Source organism: Oncorhynchus kisutch, linkage group LG26 (assembly GCF_002021735.2).
Source record: "Oncorhynchus kisutch isolate 150728-3 linkage group LG26, Okis_V2, whole genome shotgun sequence".
Taxonomy (NCBI): domain Eukaryota; kingdom Metazoa; phylum Chordata; class Actinopteri; order Salmoniformes; family Salmonidae; genus Oncorhynchus; species Oncorhynchus kisutch.
Genome location: NC_034199.2, coordinates 29,633,844 through 29,660,502, shown reverse-complemented (window position 1 = coordinate 29,660,502; position 26,659 = coordinate 29,633,844). Strand labels below are relative to the sequence as shown.

General features: G+C 43.1%; 1 protein-coding gene across 3 annotated transcripts; it reads right to left on the bottom strand.

Moving 5' to 3' along the window:
- On the bottom strand, nucleotides 1–25,257 carry akap17a (A kinase (PRKA) anchor protein 17A). 3 transcript variants are annotated; one of them, XM_031806003.1, is made up of 10 exons: nucleotides 25,132–25,215; nucleotides 21,085–21,233; nucleotides 15,490–15,586; nucleotides 14,794–14,903; nucleotides 14,454–14,583; nucleotides 14,042–14,245; nucleotides 10,463–10,687; nucleotides 2,868–3,016; nucleotides 2,331–2,571; nucleotides 1–2,187 (listed from the first exon to the last, which is right to left on the bottom strand). In XM_031806003.1, the coding sequence occupies exons 1-10, from the start codon at nucleotides 25,210–25,212 to the stop codon at nucleotides 1,240–1,242; spliced, it is 2,334 nt and encodes a 777-aa protein (XP_031661863.1). In that variant the 5' UTR covers nucleotides 25,213–25,215; the 3' UTR covers nucleotides 1–1,239. The 3 variants fall into 3 exon arrangements, with proteins under 3 accessions (XP_031661863.1, XP_031661864.1, XP_020325604.1); XM_031806004.1 differs by lacking the exon at nucleotides 21,085–21,233 and having other exon boundaries at nucleotides 25,132–25,257; XM_020470015.2 differs by lacking the exons at nucleotides 21,085–21,233; nucleotides 25,132–25,215 and adding an exon at nucleotides 16,135–16,259.
- Between the last annotated feature and the right edge of the window lie 1,402 nt (nucleotides 25,258–26,659).

Here is a 26,659-nt window from a genome sequence, read left to right as displayed (position 1 = left end):
TCTGAAATAAATCACTACTTTTTTGTAGTTTCTTTATTACAACAAATAAAATGACAAGTGTGTTGAAGACATGCTGCCGCCCATCAGAGCAGAGAAACATGAGAATATACAGTACAGACTGATGAGCCTCCTGACACCCTGACCTTTATACAACCTATATACAACATTACCCACTGATACCACTCTGCTCTGTTTTACATACTTTCATCAATAAGGCAACTTAAAATGTTCTTATCCACAGAACTTTAGCAGGGACACCATTAAAATAATGAACATGGTGAAACTAGACTTCCGTCTGGGGTGGGTGCTGTTAAACACTGAGTCACCAGAACACGGCTGACAATGAACTTTAAATCACACACTTTATATTTATGAACCACTTTATGTTATAGTGACATTATCAAATCAAATTGTATTGGTCACATACACATGGTTAGCAGATGTTATTGCGAGTGTAGCGAAATGCTTGTGCTTCTAGTTCCGAGGGAGGAGAAGCCATAGTAACATTATCATTTAACCAGGTTAGAACTAAAACTACAGTCTCGTCTGGTGGTCAAACGTGGAACTCAGAAACATGACATCTGGTCATCTTTAGCCTGTAAGTCTTTGGCTTTGATTTCTCCCGTGAGTGATTCGATTTCTCTCTAGAAAAACGGCAGAAACTAAATAGAATTCAAGTAATTGAACCAACGTCGGTCAGTTGTTTAACACCCCCCCACTTTATCCTAGGGTAAAAAGCTTGACTTAAACTACAGCTGTCTATTTACTGTACTAGACTGACATTTTCCCATAGAACTACAGATCCCTGCATCCTGCTGAAGCATCAATACTTAACTACAATTCCCAGAATCCAATTAAAGCTGTTATTCTGAAACACAAACCAGGCCATTCACTGTGACCCGAAAAAGATCAAGTATTTTTTCTGTATCCCTCTTCTATGTCTTTCTACACAGGAGACACACTCACCACGTGATCAATCTACAGTACATGTGTCAAACAGAACATAATAGCAGTATAGCATTTTTTAAAATTCAGTAAATAAACCAACTAGAGATTAACAAAGAGCATTGGGGGGGAAGAGAGAGAGCGCGAGAGAGAAAGAGGTGTGTGTATGTGTGTGTGTGTGTGTGTGTAAGAAGCTGATATGGCCCAGAGACAGTAGCATACTAGAACGCCTGACCATGCATCACTTATACTAGACCCAGACATAGGGTCCTCTTCTGTCTCCTCTGGCTGCGTTTAGTGTCGTCTAGAACGAGAATGACTCCTACTACGCTTCCTGGAGTCTCTACTCCTCTCTGTACTCCTGTCCTTCTCCCTGCTCCTCTCTCTACTCCTAGAGCTGCTGCTACTAGATCTGCTTCTGCTGTCTTTATGTCTACTATGTCTATGGCCCCTCCTGCCTCTGCTGTGGCTCCTCTCACTAGAGCTTCTGCTCCAATCATGGCTGGTGCTCCTGCTGCTGCAGCCCCGTCCATGGTGACTGTCTCTCCTGTGGCTACGACTACCACTCCTCCGTCTGCTATCGCTTCTCCTCTTAGAAATGCGACTTCTCCTCCGTCTGCTATCGCTTCTCCTCTTAGAACTATGACTTCTCCTCCTCCTCTGACTATCACTCCTCTTTCTGCTAGAGCTTCTTCGTCTCCGGCTGTACCTCCTCCTACACTGGCTATGGGACCGACTCCTCTCCCTTTCTCTAGGTTTCTCCCTCGCCTCTCTGCTTCTCCATTCATTACCTCTCCTCTCCTCTATGCCTCCTCGCCTCTCCTCCCGCTCTCCTATCTGTTTCTCAGTGACGTGTGATCGTACCATAGCTCTGGGTCTCTCCTCTCCCCTCGGTCTCACCCCGTTCACCCCCAGGGCCCTTCCTGTCTTACTCAGGTCGGAGCTGTCTCCCATGTGCATGGTCAGGCCTGAGGGTTGGGTGGAGGTCTGGTTTTCTCCCTCTCCTCCAGCCTTCTTCAGCAGGTTACCAACCAGTCTCTCCCTCAGCTCCCTCTCTCTGCGCTGCAGATCCAAGGCACGCCCTTTCTCTAACTCCACACGTCTCAACTCCGCCTCCTGCTCCCGCCTGCAGGCCTCAAGCTGCTCCAGTCGGGCTAACTCCTCCTTCTGCCTGGCTAACTCCTCTTTCTCTCGCTCCTCTCTCTCCACTCTCTCCTTCTCCTGCTGTTGCTGTTTCAGAGCCTAGGGAAGGGAGAGAAGGAGAAAGACACCGATTGTAATGTAGGTCCTATCAGCATGTGTCTGTATTAAATGTGCATTGGTATAGGTGTAAGTACTGGTGCATTAAATGACACCATGCAAAAAGTGTGTGTGTCTGTGTGTACCTTGGTCCTGCCCAGTAGTTCAGCGATAAGGCGTATAGACTCCAGGTTCCTCTGAGCCAACAACAGTCTTCTCTCCTCTGTCGCAATCTTCATCTGCAACTTCTTCTGCTCTTCCTCCTGTCTCCTCTTCACCTTCTTTAGGTTCCTCCTCTCCTCCCGGTCCCTCAGCTTCTGCTCTCGTTTCCGTATCCTCTCCTCCCTCCTCCGTTCCTTTTCCTCCTCCTCTGCCTCCTTCTGTTTCCTACAACCACAGCAGAAGCATGGTTCATTCACTAGTCTAATACATAGCTCTGCTACTGTCTACCAATACAGGCCCTAGTAGCTTAGTTCCTACCACCTTTGGTTTGCAGATCTGAAGGACTGGATGGGTGACAGCAATGTAGTGGACGCTTACACTCATTGGAAGACGAGGTGGAGCAATCACCATGTTCCTTACACCTATCCAGTCCCCTCAGAACTACAGACCACTAAAGCGGCAAAGACAGGGGACAATGTTTTCAGGCCAGGCATATGACCTCATCTCTTTTCTCTGCACACCTCTCCTCCTCCTTGTGTCTCTCCTCTTCCTCCTTCTCCTTGCGTTTCAGCTCCTCCCTCTGTCTCTCCAACTCCAGTATTCTCAGTCGTTCCTGCTGCCGTCTCTTCAGAGCCACGTCACTCAGGTGTTTACTGGTGTCAAAGGTCACCTGACAGACAGACAGGCAGACAGTTAGCTGAGTGAGTTGGAGGAGGACTGCAGGGTCCACTAGTGACACGTGGGTGTTTGTGTCAAAGGTCACCTGACAGACAGGATGTGCTACCCCCCTGCCACTCTCCTCCTTCCACCCTCTCTCCTCATCCCCTCCTGCTCTTATTTTGGGCTGAGAAGCTGTGACCCACGTGGTTTAGACAGCTCTCTCTCCTAATTTCTCCCTCTGCCCCTCCATATCAGGTCGCAATTGTAAATGAGAACTTGTTCTCAACTTGCCTACCTGGTTAAATAAAGGTAAAATAAAATAAAATAAATAAATATCTCTCTTCATTAAGGAAGAACAGTTTAGTTCTGGATTAGGGACCAGGCCTCCCGGTTTGGTCCAGTGATCCTTGGAATTATAATGGACCTGACTTTCACTTCACCAAAAGACCTTAAACCTGCTGTCCTACACAAGCCCTTCTCTACCGACTAACATCCATTAGCATACACTTGGCCTCGATGGACCCCCCCCTTCCAGCCAATGGTGCATCAACATTCTAACAGTCTAATAAATACATTTCATATATGCTATCAGAAGAAGAAGAATTTGGTTGTGTTTATGGAAGTCTTAGTATAGTATACTAAAAAACAATTACTTCAAAAGAACCTAATAGCATTTTAATTAGTTTGTTACTCTAGGCTAAAACTAAAAACCACAAGTTCAAGAGTTAAATCCATCAAAGAAATCCACTATAATTTCATTTTGGCAGGTCTAAAGAAAGATTGTGAAAATAAGAAAATGTATTTAAAAAAACAGAATAGCATATTTTAAGTGTATTATGTTACTAGTCTTTTCTTAGTAGCCTGAGCAATGCTGCTATGTGAGTGGTCATGTGCTGAACGCATGGACAGCGTGCGAGTAGTCATGTGCTGAATGCATGGGCAGAGTGGATATTCTTGGAAAAAGTGATATTTAGAAATAGAGCTGCACCACTTGAATTTTGAGTTATTTGACAAAGGTACATTACCGGTCAAAAGTTTGAGAACACCTACTCATTCAAGGGTGTTTATTTTTACTATTTTCTACATTGTAGAATAATAGTGAAGACATCAAAACTATGAAATAACACATGTGGAATCATGTAGTAATCAAAAAAGTATTAAACAAACCTAAATATATTTTATATTTAAGATTCTTCAAATAGCCACCCTTTGCCTTGATGGAAGCTTTGCACACTCTTGGCATTCTCTCAACCAGCTTCACCTGGAATGCTTTTCCAAGTCTTGAAAGAGGTGCCACATATGCTGAGCATTTGTTGGCTGCTTTTCCTACACTCTGCAGTCCAACTCATCCCAAACCATCTCAATTTGGTTGAAGTCGGGGGATTGTGGAGGCCAGATCATCTGATGCAGCACTCCATCACTCTCCTTGGTCAAATAGCCCTTAAACAGCCTGGAGGTGTGTTGGGTCATTGTCGTGTTGAAAAACAAATGATAGTCCCACTAAGCGCAAACCAGATGGGATGGTGTGTCGCTGCTGAATACTGTGTAAGCCGTGCTGGTTAAGTGTGCCTTGAATTCTAAATAAATCACAGACAAGTGTCACCAGCAAAGCACCCCCACACCACAACATCTCCTCCTCCAAGCTTTACGGTGGGAAATTCACATGCGGAGAGCATCCGTTCACCAACACCGCGTCTTACAAAGCCACGGCAGTTGGAACCAAAAATCTCCAATTTGGACTCCAGACCAAAGGACACATTTCCACTGGTCTAATGTCCATTGCTTGTGTTTCTTGGCCCAAGTACGTCTCTTCTTATTATTGGTGTCCTTGGTGTTTTTTTGCAGCAATTCGACAATGAAGGCCAGATTCACACAGTCTGCGCTGAACAGTTGATGTTGAGATGTGTTCCTTGAACTCTGTAATGAACGTATCCTCTAGAGCAGGGGTAACTCTGGGTCTTCCTTTCCTGTGGTGGTCCTCATGAGAGCCAGTTTCATCGTAGCGCTTGATGGTTTTTGCGACTGCACTTGAAGAAACGTTCAGTTCTTGAAATGTTCCGTATTGACTTACCTTCATGTCTTAAAGTAATGATGGACTGTTTCTCTTTGCTTATTTGAGCTGTTATTGCCATAATATGGACTTGGTCTTTAAGTTTGTATTTTTTATTTCACCTTTATTTAACCAGGTAGGCTAGTTAAGAATAAGTTCTCATTTACAACTGCAACCTGGCCAAGATAAAGCAAAACAGTGCGACACAAACAACAACACAGAGTTACACATGGAATAAACAATCAGTCAATAACACAATAGGAAAAAAAGTGTATTTGACCAAATACGGCCATCTTCTGTATACCACCCCTACCTTGTCACAACAACTGACTGGCTCAAAAGCATTAAGGAAATCAATTCCACAAATTAACAAGGCACACCTGTTAAATGAAATACATTCCAAGTGACTACCTCATGAAGCTGGTTGAAAGTAGCTGGCTAGCTATTTATTTTAAGATCAATTTCAATAGGCGAACAACAAGTGGCTACCTAGCTAATACTTACAAGGATTCCTAAATCATTGCTAAGAATAGTGAAAATGACTTCAGTTTCTAATGGTCATTGTTTTCAGGCTGGTTGTATTGGTGCGATCTAGGTACCAAGCTAAAGCTAGCTAGAGGTGGAACAAATAGTGCTTTATTACCAATGCGGTACTGTAAAACACATTGTTCATGGCCGGTGTTTGCTTATTTGCACAGCTTTGACAGTGGTGGCAGCTTGGCTTGCACGTACAAATGCAGAACACACAACATTCTATAATAGAACTGTGTTATTTGACATGTCAAACTAAACGCTTATTTAACACATAAAATAGTGCTTTTTGACGTGTATATTTGACATGCAAAGACCCAAACTGCGTTCTATACGCATTTCGTGAAGCTAATAGCGACGTAATTACTGTGTAACTCCGGTAGGACAAAATCTGAACAATAGCACACTTGGTAACGTTAGTGTGTACCGTTTTTTTATTTTTAATTTCACCTTTATTTAACCAGGTAGGCTAGTTGAGAACAAGTTCTCATTTGCAACTGCGACCTGGCCAAGATAAAGCATAGCAGTGTGAGCAGACAACAAAGAGTTACACATGGAGTAAACAATTAACAAGTCAATAACACAGTAGAAAACAAAGGGGGAGTCTATATACAATGTGTGCAAAAGGCATGAGGAGGTAGGCAAATAATTACAATTTTGCAGATTAACACTGGAGTGATGAATGATCAGATGGTCATGTACAGGTAGAGATATTGGTGGGCAAAAGAGCAGAAAAGTAAATAAATAAAAACAGTATGGGGATGAGGTAGGTGAAAAAGGGTGGGCTATTTACCAATAGACTATGTACAGCTGCAGCGATCGGTTAGCTGCTCAGATAGCTGATGTTTGAAGTTGGTGAGGGAGATAAAAGTCTCCAACTTCAGCGATTTTTGCAATTCGTTCCAGTCACAGGCAGCAGAGTACTGGAACGAAAGGCGGCCAAATGAGGTGTTGGCTTTAGGGATGATCAGTGAGATACACCTGCTGGAGCGCGTGCTACGGATGGGTGTTGCCATCGTGACCAGTGAGCTGAGATAAGGCGGAGCTTTACCTAGCATGGACTTGTAGATGACCTGGAGCCAGTGGGTCTGGCGACGAATATGTAGCGAGGGCCAGCCGACTAGAGCATACAAGTCGCAGTGGTGGGTGGTATAAGGTGCTTTAGTGACAAAACGGATGGCACTGTGATAAACTGCATCCAGTTTGCTGAGTAGAGTGTTGGAAGCGATTTTGTAGATGACGTCGCCGAAGTCGAGGATCGGTAGGATAGTCAGTTTTACTAGGGTAAGCTTGGCGGCGTGAGTGAAGGAGGCTTTGTTGCGGAATAGAAAGCCGACTCTTGATTTGATTTTCGATTGGAGATGTTTGATATGAGTCTGGAAGGAGAGTTTGCAGTCTAGCCAGACACCTAGGTACTTATAGACGTCCACATATTCTAGGTCGGAACCATCCAGGGTGGTGATGCTAGTCGGGCATGCGGGTGCAGGCAGCGACCGGTTGAAAAGCATGCATTTGGTTTTACTAGCGTTTAAGAGCAGTTGGAGGCCACGGAAGGAGTGCTGTATGGCATTGAAGCTTGTTTGGAGGTTAGATAGCACAGTGTCCAATGACGGGCCGAAAGTATATAGAATGGTGTCGTCTGCGTAGAGGTGGATCAGGGAATCGCCCGCAGCAAGAGCAACATCATTGATATACACAGAGAAAAGAGTCGGCCTGAGAATTGAACCCTGTGGCACCCCCATAGAGACTGCCAGAGGACCAGACAGCATGCCCTCCGATTTGACGCACTGAACTAATTGGTGAACCAGGCAAGGCAGTCATCCGAAAAACCGAGGCTCCTGAGTCTGCCGATAAGAATATGGTGATTGACAGAGTCGAAAGCCTTGGCAAGGTCGATGAAGACGGCTGCACAGTACTGTCTTTTATCGATGGCGGTTATGATATCGTTGAGTACCTTGAGTGTGGCTGAGGTGCACCCATGACCGGCTCGGAAACCAGATTGCACAGCGGAGAAGGTGCGGTGGGATTCGAGATGGTCAGTGACCTGTTTGTTGACTTGGCTTTCGAAGACCTTAGATAGGCAGGGCAGGATGGATATAGGTCTGTAACAGTTTGGGTCCAGGGTGTCTCCCCCTTTGAAGAGGGGGATGACTGCGGCAGCTTTCCAATCCTTGGGGATCTCAGACGATATGAAAGAGAGGTTGAACAGGCTGGTAATAGGGGTTGCGACAATGGTGGCAGATAGTTTCAGAAATAGAGGGTCCAGATTGTCAAGCCCAGCTGATTTGTACAGGTCCAGGTTTTGCAGCTCTTTCAGAACATCTGCTATCTGGATTTGGTTAAAGGAGAACCTGGAGAGGCTTGGGCGAGGAGCTGCGGGGGGGGCGGAGCTGTTGGCCGAGGTTGAAGTAGCCAGGCGGAAGGCATGGCCAGCCGTTGAGAAATGCTTATTGAAGTTTTCGATAATCATGGATTTATCAGTGGTGACCGTGTTACCTAGCCTCAGTGCAGTGGGCAGCTGGGAGGAGGTGCTCTTGTTCTCCATGGACTTCACGGTGTCCCAGAACTTTTTGGAGTTGGAGCTACAGGATGCAAACTTCTGCCTGAAGAAGCTGGCCTTAGCTTTCCTGACTGACTGCGTGTATTGGTTCCGGACTTCCCTGAATATCACGGGGACTATTCGATGCTATTGCAGTCCGCCACAGGATGTTTTTGTGCTGGTCGAGGGCAGTCAGGTCTGGGGTGAACCAAGGGCTGTATCTGTTCTTAGTTCTGCATTTTTTGAACGGAGCATGCTTATCTAAAATGGTGAGGAAGTTACTTTTAAAGAATGACCAGGCATCCTCAACTGACGGGATGAGGCCAATGTCCTTCCAGGATACCAGGGCCAGGTCGATTAGAAAGGCCTGCTCACAGAAGTGTTTTAGGGAGCGTTTGACAGTGATGAGGGGTGGTCGTTTGACTGCGGCTCCGTAGCGGATACAGGCAATGAGGCAGTGATCGCTGAGATCCTGGTTGAAGACAGCGGAGGTGTATTTGGAGGGCCAGTTGGTCAGGATGACGTCTATGAGGGTGCCCTTGTTTACAGAGTTAGGGTTGTACCTGGTGGGTTCCTTGATGATTTGTGTGAGATTGAGGGCATCTAGCTTAGATTGTAGGACTGGCGAGGTGTTAAGCATATCCCAGTTTAGGTCACCTAACAGAACAAACTCTGAAGCTAGATGGGGGGCGATCAATTCACAAATGGTGTCCAGGGCACAGCTGGGAGCTGAGGGGGGTCGGTGGCAGGCGGCAACCGTGAGAGACTTATTTCTGGAGAGAGTAATTTTCAACATTAGTAGTTACCGGTGCTCGACTAGTCGCGAAAGCCAATATCACCCACGACAGAGAATGGTTGATTGTCAAGGGCAATGAATTCCATTATCTTGGCGTTGATGGATTTCGCCTTTGAGTTGTCTCGCTGAAATTTCCTTACTCTTTCAAATCACTGCTCGAATTGTTGACTGCTCGATCCACACAGCAGACATTGTGGGTTAGGTTAGGAATGCTGTGTTGCAAGTGTAGCGCAACAGTTTTTGTGGCATCATTACGCCATGTACCTACGTTATATAGGTATGCACGTCAGCTTTGACATCGGGTTTTCACGTCGGCGTTAAACTAGACATCGGGCCGATACAGATGTTAGCTAATATCGTCCGATTCCGATGGTTCACCGATATATTGTGCATCCCTAGTTACTACATGATTCCATGTGTTTTTTCATAGTTTTGATGTCTTCACTATTATTCTACAATGTAGAAAATAGTAGAAATAATGAAAAACATTTGAATGAGTAGGTGTTCTAAAACATTTGACCGGTAGTGTAAGTGTCACAGAAACTGATAATATATAGAAATCTAAGACACCCATCTCTCATGTACAATTTGACAACTGATAATATTCCGATATGTTCACTTATCAAACTATTGTCAATTTAATCTTGTCTTTAGGCTAACTCTTATTATGTGTGAAATTAGTTTGGGTATAGTTCAGGTGTAGTTTGGGTATAGTTTCAAATGGGCCGGCTGCACAGGCTGACTGACATCGTTTGTATCCCCTCGCTCATTAACTCGGATTGAGTCAAGGATATATGTTTAGCATTATTCTAAAGGCCTTACTGCAACACATAGCATGGTTTCACTTCCCTTACAATATATTTTATTAGTAATATTTATTGTAAATAAAACAGTCCTGTAACAGATTATTATTTCAAAGTAAAAAGTAAAAGACAACGATATCAACCTGCAAGGGGTGTGGTCAAATGATTAGCTATAAAAATGAGCGCCGACGTTGGTAAATAGGCTCATAAACAATAATCCTTACACTATTATATTTTTTTATTGAATCAACCTCTTCACCCTCCTTAATTCAGTTAGGCCTAATTAAAATTAAATTGGGAAATAATGTGCACAATTATTAGCCATTCATTCATTTGTCATTCAGTGAGGAGCGAGAGACTCATTAGCCCCTGGCTGGGTACCAACATCCTACAGCACATTGTCTTAGCTGGTTAAAAAGGGAATAGGTGTGAAGAAAACTGAGAAAAAAGGCTTGAAACACTTGTGATTTCAAAATTCTGACCAATGAGCAATGTAAAATACAAACTTTAAGGAAAAGTCAGGGAGGGTCGTTGCATTCTTTTGGGGGGGGGGTTATTTTACCAAATCAGTGGTCGTTGGCCTATGGCGGTTCTAGTGCTAACACAGCAGGACAATCCCCCCAACCCTCACCCAAATCTAACAGTGTGGATACCCTCCTCTCCCTTCTATATGTGGTTCATCCTCATATATATATATTTGTGTGTCTGTAGTGTGGATAGTGTGTGTAGTTCAGTACCTTGATGTTGCAGGCCACAGCCTTGCCATCCTCTCCTTTGTACATGAGCTTCATGCCTCTCAGTGTGTCCATGGCCTTGGCGAAGCCATCGTACTCCTGGTACTGGACGTACGCCTCAAAGTTAAGATGGCCGCCAAAGGTGAAGGTGTTGAAGTTCTTATCAAGAGTCTCCTCTCTGTACGGGTCCAACATGGGGATGTCTACATGACGCACCTGACCAAAGCCCTGGGAGGAGTGATAAGGTTAGGTGTAGGGCTGGGACAATACAAGTATTGTGATACTCATTAGTATCGTGGCAAGGAAACAAAACACAAAGTGGATTTCACTTCTTATGTTGGAAACAAACATCATGTTGTCATCCAGAGTCACATTTATTTATATACCAAGCCATAGAACACAATATTTTACATACAGCAGGTTTTTAAAGGACCACAAGTTAAGTCTGCTTGTGTTTTTATTTTAGCTATGGAAAGAATATTGCGATACTGGTATCGTCCCGGCCCGAATTAGGATGTGTGTATTAGGGTAATTGATTGATCAATGACGGATTGAGTGATTGATTGTTAGGTACAGTACCGGTCAAACTACTCATTCAAGGATTTTTCTTTATTTTGCTATTTTCTACATTGTAGAACAATAGTGAAGACATCAAAACTATGAAATAACACATATGGAATCATGAAATAACCTAAAAAAAAGTGTTAAACAAACATTTAAAATTCTTCAAAGTATCCACCCGTTGCCTTGACTACAGATTTGCACACTCTTGGCATTCTCTCAACCAGCTCTCTCAATGCTTTTCAAGTCTTGAAGGAGTTCCCAAATATGCTGAGCACTTCTTGGGTCGCTTTTCCCTCACTCTGCAGTCCAACTCATCCCAAACCATCTCAATTGAGTTGAGGTCATGTGATTGTGGAGGCCAGGTCATCTGATGCAGCACTCCATCACTCTCCTTCTTGGTCAAATAGCCCATACACAGCCTGGGGGTGTGTTGGGTAATTGTCCTGTTGAAAAACAAATTATAGTCCCACTAAGCGCAAACCAGATGAGATGGCATATCACTGCAGAATGCTGTTGTAGCCATGCTGGTTAAGTGTGCCTTGAATTCAAAATAAAAATCACAGTGTCAACAGCAAAGCACCACCACACAATCACACCTCCTCCTCCATGCTTCACGTGGGAACCACACATGCAGAGATCACCCATTCACCTACTCTGCATCTCACAAAAGACCAGGGATGCAAACTGGTGAGGGCCCAAAAAGGTGACAGGTTTTTTGCTGCACTGAAACATGCATAAAAAATATATATATATATAAAATAAATCGCTGCTAGGGAGAAATGCAGGTTAACAGATTAAACAAAGAATATGATCTACATTATCAGTCTGTTTAAAAAAATTTTTAAAGTGGTTAATGTGAACATAACTCCCAGCTAAAAAATTTAAAGAATGCAATCCAATGTTAACTGTTGCCTAGACTTTACTGCAAATGAAACTCAAGTCTTGAGAAACAATACACTAATATTGCAATTAGCCATGACAGCCTTTATAATAGAATGCTTGTGACCACACACACATAAATACTGCACTTGGGAAAAAGACATCTTAAAGTAGAAATAGAATGAAACAAACAAGCATTCTATTTTTGCTCTATTATAGTGGCCACTATAGATATCGGTCAAGTGCACAAGGCTACATGTGTGCAAAAATACACACGTGTTACTGTCAAATTCAACAAAAACAATATATTTGGGCTACACTAAACATTATTACATGGTACACTTTCTGCCTGTAGACATCTGTTCTACAATGTGCCAGCGAAAGTGAGAAAGCAGGGGTGTGTGGTGTTCCTTTCACCTCTATAGTGGCATCCAGCTTAAACCAGGCCCAGCTCCAGCTAGACTTGATCCCTGAATCCACTTGTTTAACAAGCAACGCCTCATTTACACCCAATTCTCTCATGCTAAAAATTAACCACATACTGTAGATGGAAAACATTAGTTAACAGATAGTTGTTAGTTCGTTAGCTAGTGAACATTTCACACAGATTGCCAGGGTCCAGTAAGCAACAAATGTGTTATAACTTGAGGAACGGCAAGGAGTCATATACCAGTTAATACTATAGCGAATTGGTTAGGTTACTAATGTTAGCTAGCTAACATTAGCTGTCTGCCTTTATTAGCAAGCAAATTTTAACACCATGAACTCAATAATTTGATCAGATAAGTTGGCTAATGTTGCTCAACATTTCTCTGGCTAGCTAACGAAGTATTCGATCCAGTTAACAAGATACTTCAAAATGCTAATACTTGTTCCACCACACTTTTTCTCCCTCACCTCAAACTTTCCAAATTCCAGTAGTTTTTCAGTTATAGCTCATGAAGTACGCTTCGTCACCTTCTCACCCCCGTCTCCGTGGTCAGGCCTCTCGTCTAACGTTACCTCTTCGTTATCGTTCAGGGGACCCGCTGCTGTAACTGCCAAGCTGTCTTTCCAGAGCACTGATGCTGTAACTAGTAAATTGGTTGTCTCTTCTTTCTTCAGTCACGTGCTGCGCTGCATTCTAGTAGGTAAACAATTGGATGAGCCTTGGATACACCCAGTATTGCTCCCCTCCCCCAAAAACATTTACTCATCGGATCTACACGAATCACGTAGATCACCTATTTTGGATTCAAAAGGCCAAATTTCACCGAAAGGTGACTAGTTTGCATCCCTGAAAGACACGGCGTTTGGAACAAAAAATCTCAAATTTAGACTCATCAGAGTAAAGTACAGATTTCCACCGGTCTAATGTCCATTGCTGTTGTTTCTTGCCCCAAGCAAGTCTCTTCTTATTGGTGTCCTTCAGTAGTGTGTTCTTTGCAGCAATTCGACCATGAAGGCCTGATTCACGCAGTCTCCTCTGAACAGTTGATGTTGAGATGTGTCTGTTACTTGAACACAATGAAGCATTTATTTAGGCTGCAATTTCTGAGCTGCAGTTAACTCTAATGAACTTATCCTCTGCAGCAGAGGTAACTCCGGGTCTTCCTTTCCTGTGGCGATCCTCATGACAACCAGTTTCATCATAGGGCTTGATTGTTTTTGCGACTGCACCTGAAGAAACTTTCAAAGTTCTTGAAATTTTCCAGATTGACTGACCTTCATGTCTTACAGTAATGGACTTATTTGATCTGTTCTTGCAATAAAATGGGCTTGGTCTTTTACTAAATAGGGCTATTTTCTGTATACCACCCCTACCTCGTCACAACACAACTGATTGGCTCAAACGCATTAAGGAAATAAATTCCACCAATTAACAAGGCACACCTGTTAATTGAAATGCATTCCAAGTGACTACCTCATGAAGCTGGGTGAGAGAATGCAAAGTGTGTGCAAATCTGTCATCAAGGGTGGCTACTTTGAAGAATCTCAAATATAAAATATGATGATTCCATATGTGTTTATTCATAGTTGTGATGTCTTCACTATTATTCTACATTGTAGAAAATAGTTTTAAAAAATAAAGAAAACCCCTTAAATGAGTAGGTGTGTCAAACTTTTGGCTGGTAGTGTATATAATGAGTTCTTTCCTACCTGGAAGATGGTTTGCAGGGCCATCTCGGAGGGCCGATCAGGGGGACCGTCAGGCAGGGTAAACCAGCGGCAGGGCAGGCCCTCCAGGCGGATGGTGTCTGGCCTCTCCCCTGGAACCGTATCGTTCATGTCCTTGGCGTCACGGAAGAACGAGTCCCAGTCATAACGTGTCGGGAAGTCCATCTTATTCTCCACTGCACGCACCTGGACACCCCACAGACCAGGGGAAAATTATCATCAGTTATAGCTACATGATGTATTATTCCCCGTTAATTTATCAGTTCGGTTGATTAGGATATTTCTTTTTTACGTTTTACAAGAACTTGGGGAAGGTACTCTATCACCAAAAATACAGATTTTTTGTTAACACTTTACCTGACACATTTTGACCCCTACATAACAGTTCCGTTACCTTGAGTATGTCAGTGAAGCCGCTGAGTTTGATGCTCTTGCCATCCAGTTTGGCCAGTAGGATCTTCACCACCCCTCTGTTCTCCACCTCGCCCTCGAAGCGGATAAAGTCCATGGTGCTCTTAGAGATCCTGGGGAGAGACAGAGGTGAGACATATTGCTTGATGATTACAGCTTCATTCAATACATCTATCCATACCAGAAAATACTGATACCAGGCAATCCATTGGCCATATTATCAGTATTGTCATGGTTTTGCTGTTATTGTAGCTATAAAAAACACACATGACCTATGGCTATAACAGTATGAATATGTTCCTATGGACAGTGCACATGACAACCTGAGGGCAGAGAACTGTTCAGGAGCCACCATGGCCTTCACCCTCTCCATCACCTCCCAGTTAGAGATGCTCTTCCCAGGCAACTTCAGCTGGGGCAGTGCCACACTCAACTGGAAGAGAAATCATAGAATACATTTTACTGTAATACATGCTCATCTGGATGTCAAATGCAATGCGTTGGAGATGCTCATTACTTCAGGTACAGGTGTATTTGCCTGGAAACACTATGTTGAATTACATTGAATTGTACATCAGGTCAGAAATGAGCATCTGAATCAGGAATGTTTCCTTACAACCTCTACAAGCCAGAATGTTGAATTAAATAATATTTTTGTGTACGTTACTGGTTGTCTGTGTGGTTGTTCCTTTTGGAGGTAGGAATGTGAGACAATATATCCACAGGAAAGTATAATTACATAAACTTTTCAAAGCGCTGGTAGTGCATTCAGATCCCTATCACCTGAAGCATGCACAGAACCATGTAATCACGTGCATGAGCTCGGCAAGTGTGCATGCATTTTATATTTTTTCCTCAGCTTTAGATGATATGAATCTACTACATTTTATTCAGCATCCTGGCTTGTAGAGGTTGTGAGAGTTAACTTTTCTGAGTCAAACGCTCATTCCTAAACCATGTAGAATTCAATGTTGTGTTTCCAGCCATACGGTGTATGTGACACTGTATGTATCACTCACCGTCATCTTGGCGATGGGTTTCAGGAACAGGTTGTACTCCTGACACAGACACACCGCCTCAGTGGTGTCATGGACGAGGGTGGTCATCATGACCTGACTACAGAGGGGGAAAGGGGGGGGGGGGGGGGGTGTAAGAGGGGGGCGGGCGAGTCAATGGGATCTGTGTCGAAAAATGTGTAGATGTACTGTCTTTCATACAGTACTATTGCTGTAAATCTGGTTGGACGGCCGGCCGGCCAGCTAGCTATAATTCATGTAGCATAAATTGCCAATGAATGGATGTCTTGTTATCTACAAGCTAGCTACTATATTCTTTCTAATGAATCAGTGACGTTAACTTAGCCATCTTGCTTCTTGACATCTTTTATCGAGTCACTATAAAGGACATCACTGTGAATTTTTACTAGCAAACTAACATCATCTAAATATCCGATATGTACCTAAGCAATACAATTAAAAACAGAATATATCTAGCTAGCCGACTAGCTGCTACGACCGAATGGTTTCACATAGGTAACGACGTTAGCTGGCTAACATAGCAGCTAACTGTTAGCCGGCTAATGGTAACCAATGCGGCCGCAGCACTTTTATACTGAAAAAACCCCCACTGAAATCATTGACAGTTAATGATGTAAATACACCAACCTGCTTCACCAGCTGCTAAATATTTGTATTTTTTGTTGTTTGTATGTGTTAAAATTAGAATATGTCCACAAAGCGTCAATTAACTGTAGTTTTCTGCACAACAAATGTAGCTACTCGAAGAAACTTCCGAGTTGAGAGAACTTTGAACTTACCGGAGACATCCAAATGTCTTTTTACTGTAGAAAAAAAACTTTACCGCCACCTCGCGACGATTCCCGAAGCGCATTTGCGCAGACACTGTCTTACTAACAAAATAACTCTGTAACATAATTACATCTTTGCAAATCATCTCAATTGTCTTGTATCAGAGAGCATCAACATTTCCCACCATCATCACATTTATAAAATTAGAAAATTAGAAAATACTCTTTTCCTGTTGCCTTTCTAAGATTTCTGCGAATGGATACCTACAACTGGTATAGGGATGTGAGGTGCGTGTGGGCAGCCCATGGGAAAAGTGTATTTTCCAATATTATATAGTTTACTAGCTGCTTATCCATGGTAGATCACTGGTTAATTTCACAAAACAATCTACTAAACTATTTCTCAATGTTTCTCAAAATTAGGGTAGCTTTGATCATGCTTTGTGATACACACGGTTTTATGTCGTTAGTCCACACAACATGTCACCCTGTCAGCTACAGTAGAACCTGATGAACAACATGGGGGGAAACGATACAATTGGACATGCTTTTTTGTCCTACCAGATTCACATTGAGAAGGTTCTAGCTAGTATGTCCTCCGACTCTTATTGGATGTAGGTGTCCGGTTTATCAGGTCCCAGGTTCCCATTACTGTTATGATATTTTATTTACGTTAATTACAATTAGCGTTTTACTTTAGCGCAATCTGTACCTCATAGAGCAGATATAGTAATAACATGCTGACCAAATCGGCTACATTGCGTGCGTGAGAGCATTGCAAAATAAATGTACACATAGATGTTATTCAATCGTTTCATCCAAACTGCTCTCGTGTCAACAGCTGTCTGTGTAACCAGGCACTCTTGACATGTTGGTCCCATCTAGTATATACCCAAGTGGGTGATTGAAAGTTGAGGTCCACACTCCAATCCAGTAGTGATGGGAAGATCCACTCTTTTTAAAGGTGCTGAATGGTCAATCCAACATCTGCATTGGCATGCAGCATTTATGGTGATATGGCCTCTGCAGAAGTCAGGACATTCATACATCTTGTGCTTTGCCAAACAGAACAGTTGTGAAGAAGTTGTCAAAGAAGTGAGTCTGTTTATACAGGACCTCCCTTCCTCAACTAACGTCAACCAATCATGTCAATTTGGAGCTATACAGAGCCCTCCACATTGTTTAACATTTTGAGAGGTACACACACTGAACAATGATGCGGTATGGAGCACAATATGGCCTCTGCATGCCTCTGGAGGCCCCACACGTGCATCACACCATCAGTATGGCGCCTCCGACCACATATTCAGGTCATGCATAAATTGGCTCTTACTGAAACTGATCTTTTCGAGTCTTTCAGTCAAAATTAACAAGTTAACAAACAGATCACCGACCATTTCGAATCCCACGATACCTTCTCTGCTATGCAATCTGGTTTCCGTGCTGGTCATGGGTGCAGATCAGCCACGCTCAAGGTCCTGAACGATACCATAACCGCCATCAATAAAAGACTATACTGTGCAGCCGTATTCATCGACCTTGCCCAGGCTTACGACTCTGTCAATCACCACATTCTTATCGGCAGACTCAACAGCCTTGGTTTCTCAAATGACTGCCTCACCTGGTTCACCAACTACTTCTCAGACAGAGTTCAGTGTGTCAAATCGGAGGGCCTGTTGTCCGGGCCTCTGGCAGTCTCTATGGGGGTGCCACAGGGTTGAATTCTCGGGCTGACTCTTTTCTCTGTATACATCAATGATGTCGCTCTTGCTGCTGGTGATTCTCTGATCCACCTCTATGCAGACGACACCATTCTGTATATTTCTGGCCCTTCTTTGGGCACTGTGTTAACTAACCTCCAAACGTACCTCAATGCCATACAACTCTCCTTCCGTGGCCTCCAACTGCTCTTAAAATGCAAGTAAAACTAAATGCATGCTCTTCAACCAATCGCTGCTCGCACCTGTCCACCCGTCCAGCATCACTACTCTGGACTGTTCTGACTTAGAATATATGGACAATTACAAATACCTAGGTGTCTGGTTAGACTGTAAACTCTCCTTCCAGACTCACATTAAGCATCTCCCATTCCAAATTAAATCTAGAATCGGCTTCCTATTTTGCAACAAAGCATCCTTCACTCATGCTGCCAAACATACCCCCGTAAAACGGACTATCCTACCGATCCTTGACTTTGGCGATGCCATTTACAAAATATCCTCCAACACTCTACTCAACAAATTGGATGCAGTCTATCACAGTGCCATCCGTTTTGTCTCCAAAGCCCCATATACTACCCACCACTGCAACCTGTATGCTCTCGTTGGCTGGCCCTCGCTTCATATTCGTCGCCAAACCCACTGGTTCCAGGTCATCTATAAGTCTTTGCTAGGTAAAGCCCTGCCTCATCTCAGGTCACTGGTCACCCTAGCAGCACCCACCCATAGCACGTGCTCCAGTAGGTATATTTCACTGGTCACCCCCAAAGCCTATTCCTCTTTGGCCGCCTTTCCTTCCAGTTCTCTGTTGCCAATGACTGGAACGAATTGCAAAAATCACTGAAGCTGGAGCCTCATATCTCCCTCACTAAATTGAAACATCAGCTGTCAGAGCAGCTCACAGACCATTGCACCTGTACATAGCCCATCTGTAAATTGCCCATCCAACTACCTCATCCCCATATTTTTTCCCCTTTGCACCCCAGTATCTCTACTTGCACATTCATCCACTGTACATCCATCACTCCAGTGTTAAATTGCTCAATTGTAAAAAAAAATTTTTGTTAACCTTTATTTAACTAGGCAAGTCAGTTAAGAACAAACTCTTATTCACAATGACGGCCTACACCGGCCAAACCCGGACAACGCTGGGCCAATTTGTGCGCCGCCCTATGGGACTCCCAATCACGGCCAGTTGTGATACAGCCTGGATGCCAACCAAGGTGTCTGTAGTGATGACTCTAGCACTGAGATGCAGTGCCTTCTTAGACCACTGCGCCTTAGACCGCCCCCAAATGATAGACCAGTCAAAAGTTACCAGTCAAAAGTTTAGACACATCTACTCATTCAAGGGTTTTTCTTTATTTTTACTATTTTCTACATTGTATAATAATAATGAAGATATCAAAACTAGGAAATAACACACATGGAATCATGTAGTAACCAAAAAAAGTGTTAAACAAATTAAAATATTGTTATATTTGAGATTCTTCAAAGTAGCCACCCTTTGCCTTGATGACAGCTCTTGGCATTCTCTCAACCAGCTTCATGAGGTAGTCATCTAGATAGCATTTTAATTAATAGGTGTGCCTTGTCAAAAGTTCCTTTGTGGAATATCTTTCCTTCTTAATGCATTTGAGCCAATCAGAAGTGTTGTGACAAGGTAGGGGTGGTATATAGAAGATAGCCCTATTTGGTAAAAGACCAAGTCCATATTATGGCAAGTACAGCTCAAATAAGCAAAGAGAACCGACAATCCATAATTACTTTAAGACATGACAGCCAGTCAATCTGGAAGATTTCAAGAACTTTGAGAGTTTCTTCAATTGCAGTCACAAAAACCACCAAGAGCTATAATGAAACTGGCTCTCATGAGGACCGCCACTTTTTCAGCTGAGAGTTACCTCTGCTACAGAGGATAAGTTCATTAGCGTTAACTGCACCTAAGAAATTGCAGCCCAAATAAATGCTTCAGAGACTTCAAGTGACAGAAACATCTCAACATCAACTGTTTAGGGGAGACTGCGTGAATCAGGCCTTCATGGTCGAATTGTTGCAAAGAAACCACTATAAAAAGGACACCAATTAAAAGAAAATACTTGCTTGGGCCAATAAACATGAGCAATAGACATTAGACCGGTGGAAATCTGTAATTCGGTCTGATGAGTCCAAATTTGAGAATTTTGGTTCCAACCGCTGTGTCTTTGTAAGACGCAGAGTAGGTGAACGGATTATCTCCGCATGTGTGGTTCCCACCATGAAGCATGGAGGAGGAGGTGTGATGGCGTGGAGGTGCTTTGCTGGTGACACTGTCAGTGATTTATTTAGAATTCAAGGCACACTTAACCAGCATGGCTTCCACACCATTCTGCAGCGACACACCATCCATCTGGTTTGAGCTTAGTGGGACTATCATTTGTTTTTCAACAGGACAATGACCCAACACACTTCCGGGCTCTGTAAGGCCGATTTGACACAGAAGGAGAGTGATGGGGTGCTGCATCAGATGACCTGGCCTGTACAATCACCCAACCTTAACCCATTTGAGATGGTTTGGGATGAGTTGGACCGCAGAGTGAAGGAAAAGCAGCCAATAAGTGCTCAGCATATGTGGGAACTCTTTCAAGATTGTTGGAAAAGCATTCCAGGTGAAGCTGGTTGAGAGAATGCCAAGAGTGTGCTGAGAAAGTTGTCATCAAGGCAAAGGGTGGCTACTTCGAAGAATCTCAAATCTCAAATATAATATCAAATATATGGAATGGCATCAAACTATGTGTTTGATGTATTTGATACCATTCCACCTCAGCCATTAACACGAGCCCGTCCTCCCCAGTTAAGGTGCAACCAACTTCTTGTGGTGACATCGCAGGGTCAGAGGTGATGAAATGGTTAGGAATGCTGCTACAGACTCTGACCGACAGGTTAACGATCTCATCTCCTATTGTGAGTTTAGAGAACTAATGAAAGAAGGGAATGAGAAGGAAAAGAAGAGGAGAGGAAGAGTAGACTGTCACCCAGGGGTCGGAGGGGCTGTGTACCTTATGGACTGTAGTTTGGTCCAGGTGTGTGTGTGTGTCTAGCTGACAGACCTTAGTTTGACCCAAAGGTTGTCTGCCAGATCTCCATGGGCGGTTTGATGGCGAAAATGTGGTTGCAGTTCGTCAAATGGTGGCTCAAGGTCAGAGATCGCAAACTGGGCCGCATCTTCGATCACCTTCCTGATCTCTAAATCTATCTCCTGTAGGGAGGAAGGGAGGAAAGAAAACATTTACAGTGCCTTGCAAAAGTATTCATCCACCTTGGTGTTTTTCCTATTTTGTTGCATTACAACCTGTAAATTAAATAGATTTTTATTTGGATTTCATGTAATGGACATACACAAAATATTCCAAATTGGTGAAGGGAAATGAAAAATATAACTTGTTTCAAAAAACGATTTAAAAAAACAACTGAAAAGTGTTGTGTGCATATGTATTCACTCCCTTTGCTATGATGCCCCTAAACAAGATCCGGTGCAACCAATTACCTTCAGAAGTCACATAATTGGTTAAATAAAGTCCATCTGGGTGTAATCTAAGTGTCACATGATCTCAGTATAAAAACACCTGTTCTAAAAGGCCCCAGAGTCTGCAACACCACTAAGCAAGGGGCACCACCAAGCAAGCGGCACCATGAAGACCAAGAAGCTATCCAAACAGGTCAGGGACAAAGTTGTGGAGAAGTACAGATCAGGGTTGGGTTGTAAATAAAATATCAGAAACTTTGAACATCTCACAGAGCACCATTAAATCCATTATTAAAAAATAAAAAAATATGGCACAACAAACCTGCCAAGAGGGGGCCGCTCACCAAAACTCACGGACCATGCAAGGAGGGCATTAATCAGAGAGGCAACAAAGAGACCAAAGATAACCCTGAAGGAGCTGTAAAGCTCCACAGCGAAGATTGGAGTATCTGTCCATAGGACAACTTTATGCCGTACATTCCACAGAGCTGGGCTTTACGGAAGAGTGGCCAGAAAAAAAGCCATTGCTTAAAGAAAAAAATAAGCAGGCACGTTTGGTGTTCGCCAAGAGGTATGTGGGAGTCTCCCCAAACATATGGAGGAAGGTACTCTGGTCAGATGAGACTAAAATGTTGCTTTTTGGCCATCAAGGAAATGTCTGGCACAAACCCAACACCTCTCATCACCCAGAGAACACCATCACCATAGTGAAGCATGGTGGCAGCATCATGCTGTGGGGATGTTTTTCATTGGCAGGAACTGGGAAACTGGTCAGAATTGAAGGAATGTTGGATGGTGCTAAATACAGGGAAATTCTTGAGGGAAAGCTGTTTCAGTCTTCCAGAGATTTGAGACAGGGATGGAGGTTCATCTTCCAGCAGGACAATGACCCTAAGCATACTGCTAAAGCAACACTCGAGTGGTTTAAGGGGAAACATCAAAATGTCTTGGAATGGCCTAGTCAAAGCCCAGACCTCAATCCAATTGAGAATCTGTGGAATGACTTAAATATTGCTGTACACCAGTGGAACCCATCCATCTTGAAGGAGCTGGAGCAATTTTGCCTTGAAAAATGGGCAAAAATCCCAGTGACTAGATGTGCCAAGCTTATAGAGATATACCCCAAGAGACTTGCAGCTGTAATTTCTGTAAAAGGTGGGTCTACAAAGTATTGACTATGGGGGGGGTGAATAGTTATGCACGCTCAAGTTCTGTTTGTCTTGTCTTATTTCTTGTTTGTTTCACAATTGTTTTTATTTTGCATCTTCAAAGTGGTAGGCATGTTATGTAAATCAAATGATACAAACACCCCAAAAATCAATTTTAATTCGAGATTGTAAGGCAACAAAATAGGAAAAATGCCAAGGGGGGTGAATCCTTTCGCACGCCACTGTATATGTCACTCCCTTTGGTTTCTTCCCCAGTCGTCATCGTTTCTGTTTCTGTTCTATGTCGGTGCGCTGTTTGTGTTTCTTCTTTTGTTCATTTATTAATTAAATGTATTCACTCCATGAACCTGCTTCCCGACTCTCAGCGTACATCGTTACATGCAGAAATGTGCAGAAAGTACTTTGAATGCATTTTTTTGAAGGGAAACAATAACATTCTTGAACTTTTTTGTCGACATAGTGATATGTTCTTATATACTGTACAATGAGGAACTCAAATACAAAATACTAGTCTTCTCCCATTTTTTAAACCATTGCCCCCACCCACAAGGTGTATAAACAACAACAATAAATAAGAATAAAATAAGATAATAGATACAAAACAAAAACGTGAAGAGTATAAATCAATCAACACTAATTTGCATATGTAGGTCAGTATGCAAGTGTGTGTGCATGGACTTTGCAGATGTATTTCTTACATGTGCAGCACATAATATTTGTTTTACAGTCCTTTGGGGGGCAGAATTGGCATCTCCTCCTCTTGCCTGCCCCAGCTGCAGCCTCAGGTGGATCAGGACAAGATTCAGCCCCCTAAACAGTCTTCACAAGCGCTGCAGAGGCTGCTCTGGTGGAGGTGCTCCCTTCTTTGAATGTATGGGGTTACAAGTGCCTTTCACAGCTGCTCCAGGAACACCCTCCTCTCGTTCTCGCTTATCAGGCATCCAGATAGGTTTGATCTTGTTCCATATTATGAAGGCTTTGTATGAGCACACATCAATGATGTTATGGAAGATGACCTGGGGCCAGCGGGCAGTCATCCTCCTGCAGCTGTAAGTACCAATCACCTTGTCCAGGTTGTTCACGCCTCCTTTATTGTGGTTGTAGTCCAGGATGATGGCTGGCTTCCTGTTCTCACGATCATTGATCTCAGCCGTTTTGCGTAGGGTGCTCAGGAGGACCACATTCTTGTTCCTCTTTGGGAGGTAAGAAACTCGAGTGGTGGTGGGGGTGAAGGCAAACTTTGATGAGAAGGCCTCTCTCCCCCTTGTTGCGAGGAGTGCAGGGGGGAGCTCAGGCTTGATCTTTCTAACTGTGCCAACCATGGTGATCTTCCTCTTCAGGAGTTGCTGGCTGAGTTCAATCAGTAGCAAACAATCTCAATTTCTCATTGTGTGTGTGTGTCTTTGTAGTTATTGTGGTGTGTAAATTATTTTATAACTGCCAGCTCAAAGATGACCCTTAGACAATCTTTGTACCCTGGTGGTGTGCAGCTTTCATGGAAATATAAACAAAGGCGATGTTTTGCTTTTTATAATGTTGGGGTCACTCTAGGAAAAGTCATTACATTTCAAGTTGGAAAAATATAATTTAGGGGGTTTTCTTTGCTGTTGAACATAGTGGCGGGTCATTTTTTACCCTTAAGACAACACAAGGGTTAAGACAGTTGATGAGGTAATAAAACATTTATAAGTTACAATACAGTCTTCAAGAATCAATGTCTATATATCAATAATTGTACAGTCCACAAATTGTTAGTACCAATCCCATATTGTCCCTTTAAATAAATGCAGTAAAATAGTTTCAGTCCTACACATCATCATCATATTATGTAAAGTACTTCCATATCTCACCACTGTTTTATTGTGAATCTGTAAATGAGTCACAATAGTTGCATAGTCTGCTGATGATTTATTCACACAAAAGTTGCAGCTGTACAGTCCTGTGTTTCGGGAATTGTGCACAGGTTCAGGGTCTGTGCCCGACTTTAGTACCATAACATACTTCCCGAGTGAGGGTTGTAAACAGTATCACTATACGCACATATCAAAGCACTGTCAGAATTATGCATGCAACAAATTCCTTAGTATTCCATAAGTTTAACTTGTAGTGAATACAAAATACATTCGGCACACAACGCCGATACCAGTGTACAACTTCATCTAATTAACTAAAGTTGAAACTGGTTAAAAAGTTCTAGCGTACTGACGAGCAGCCAACTACTACAGCCTTGTGTGGTATTTGTTATGTTAGCTTGAATGCTAGGTGACTCTCTGGAAACGTTAATGTCAATATCAATTAGCATTAGCTAGCTAGCTATATTCTAACATAACAGCTTTCCACTTATCTGTAGCTATCCGATTATGTTGCCTTCAAAAAAATAACAAATTGGGTAGGTAACGTCTCTAATTGAACCCGTTGAGAAGTAACAAAGATATAGATGTTGCTTATATGGAAGAACTTACCGACATTGTCGAAGTCTGACTGCAGCTTTCTTCATCAATAAAATTGATTTGCAGTCGCTGATTACATCCTTCTCGACTCATTGGGAGTTAGACTAGAGCAAACCCAATATTTTCAAGTTTTATTAGTCATAATTGTCGTCCAACGACATGCTTACTGGCAGGTTCCTTCTTGACAATGCAACAACAATAAGAAATAATAAAAGATAAGAATACGAACATAAAAGTTAATGGCTCAATAGAATATAATAAACATTTTAGCAAAAGTATAATATAGTCCGATATTTACACGTGTATGGGGGCAGTGTATAAACTGAGCAGTATAATAAGTTGTGTGTGTGTGTGCTAAGGTGCGGAGAATCAGAGCAGGTGGTCAGTCCTGTTCAAGTGGTCAGCAGTCTGATGGCTTGTACACTATATTACCAAAAGTATGTGGACACCTTCTCATCGAACATGTCATTCCAAAATCATGGCCATTAATATGGAGTTGGTCCATGTAATGAAGTGCTATTTCCTATGCAAATGACCAGCTTACTGCTATTGCATTGCTATAACTGTGTCAACACATAGCAACGTATTTTCACAGTAAAACATGGAAGGACCATACAGAATCTCTCACACACACACTCACTGAAAAGACACACAGACTTGCCAAGACAGGAACGCACACACACGCAGCCCCTCCCCTTCTGGATGAGCTCCGAAGACAAAGAACTCCGTCGAGAACCAATGGGATACTGACACCAGGCTGGAGGAGACTGTCTATCATCTGCAAACAACCCATCAGAAAGCCAGGACTACTAGAATCTACCTACGTCATTTCAATGTATAAAATGAACTGTATGATTGTGACCGGCCTCTTTCTTTTTCCAATGGTTCGCATGAGAACCTGACGAAAGGAGCCGTGCACGTAATTGCCAGATATCATTACTCTTGAATAAACGGCCTTTACTATACCGTATCCACCTTGTCCAGCGTCTCGACTTGGTCTCGTTTCTCATATACCTATTCATCAACATCCACCATTTGCTGCTATAACAGCCTCCACTCTTCTGGGAAGGCTTTCCACTAGATGTTGGAACATTGCTGCGGGGACTTGCTTCCATTCAGCCACAAAAACATTAGAGAGGTCGGGCACTGATGTTGAACGATTAGGCCTGGCTCGTAGTTGGCGATTCATCCCAAAGGTGTTCGATGGGTTTGAAGTCAGGGCTCTGTGCAGGTCAGTCAAGTTTTTCCACACCGATCTCAACCAAACATCTCTGTATTATGGACCTAGCTTTGTGCACGGTGGCATTGTCATGCTGAAACAGGAAATGGCCTTCCCCAAACTGTTGCAACAAAGTTGGATGCACAGAATCGTCTAGAAGGTCATTGTATGCTGTAGCGTTAAGATTTCCCTCTCGAACTAAGGGGCTTAGCCCAAACCATGAAAAACAGCCCCAGACCATTATTCCTCCTCCACCAAACCTGGTGAAGCGTGATTCATCACTCCAGAGAATGCGGAACCACTGCTCAAGAGTCCAATGGC

What these genes read in the sequence shown, in the direction of transcription:
- akap17a (XM_031806003.1), bottom strand. Translation starts at nt 25,212, where the DNA reads ATGAGTCGAGAAGGATGTAATCAGCGACTGCAAATCAATTTTATTGAT. An exon ending in CTGTGGCCTGCAACATCAAG is followed by an intron (nt 3,017 to 10,462) that starts GTACTGAACTAC and finishes TCTGTCTGTCAG; the next exon opens with GTGACCTTTGACACCAGTAA. An exon ending in AACTACTGGGCAGGACCAAG is followed by an intron (nt 2,188 to 2,330) that starts GTACACACAGAC and finishes TCCCTTCCCTAG; the next exon opens with GCTCTGAAACAGCAACAGCA.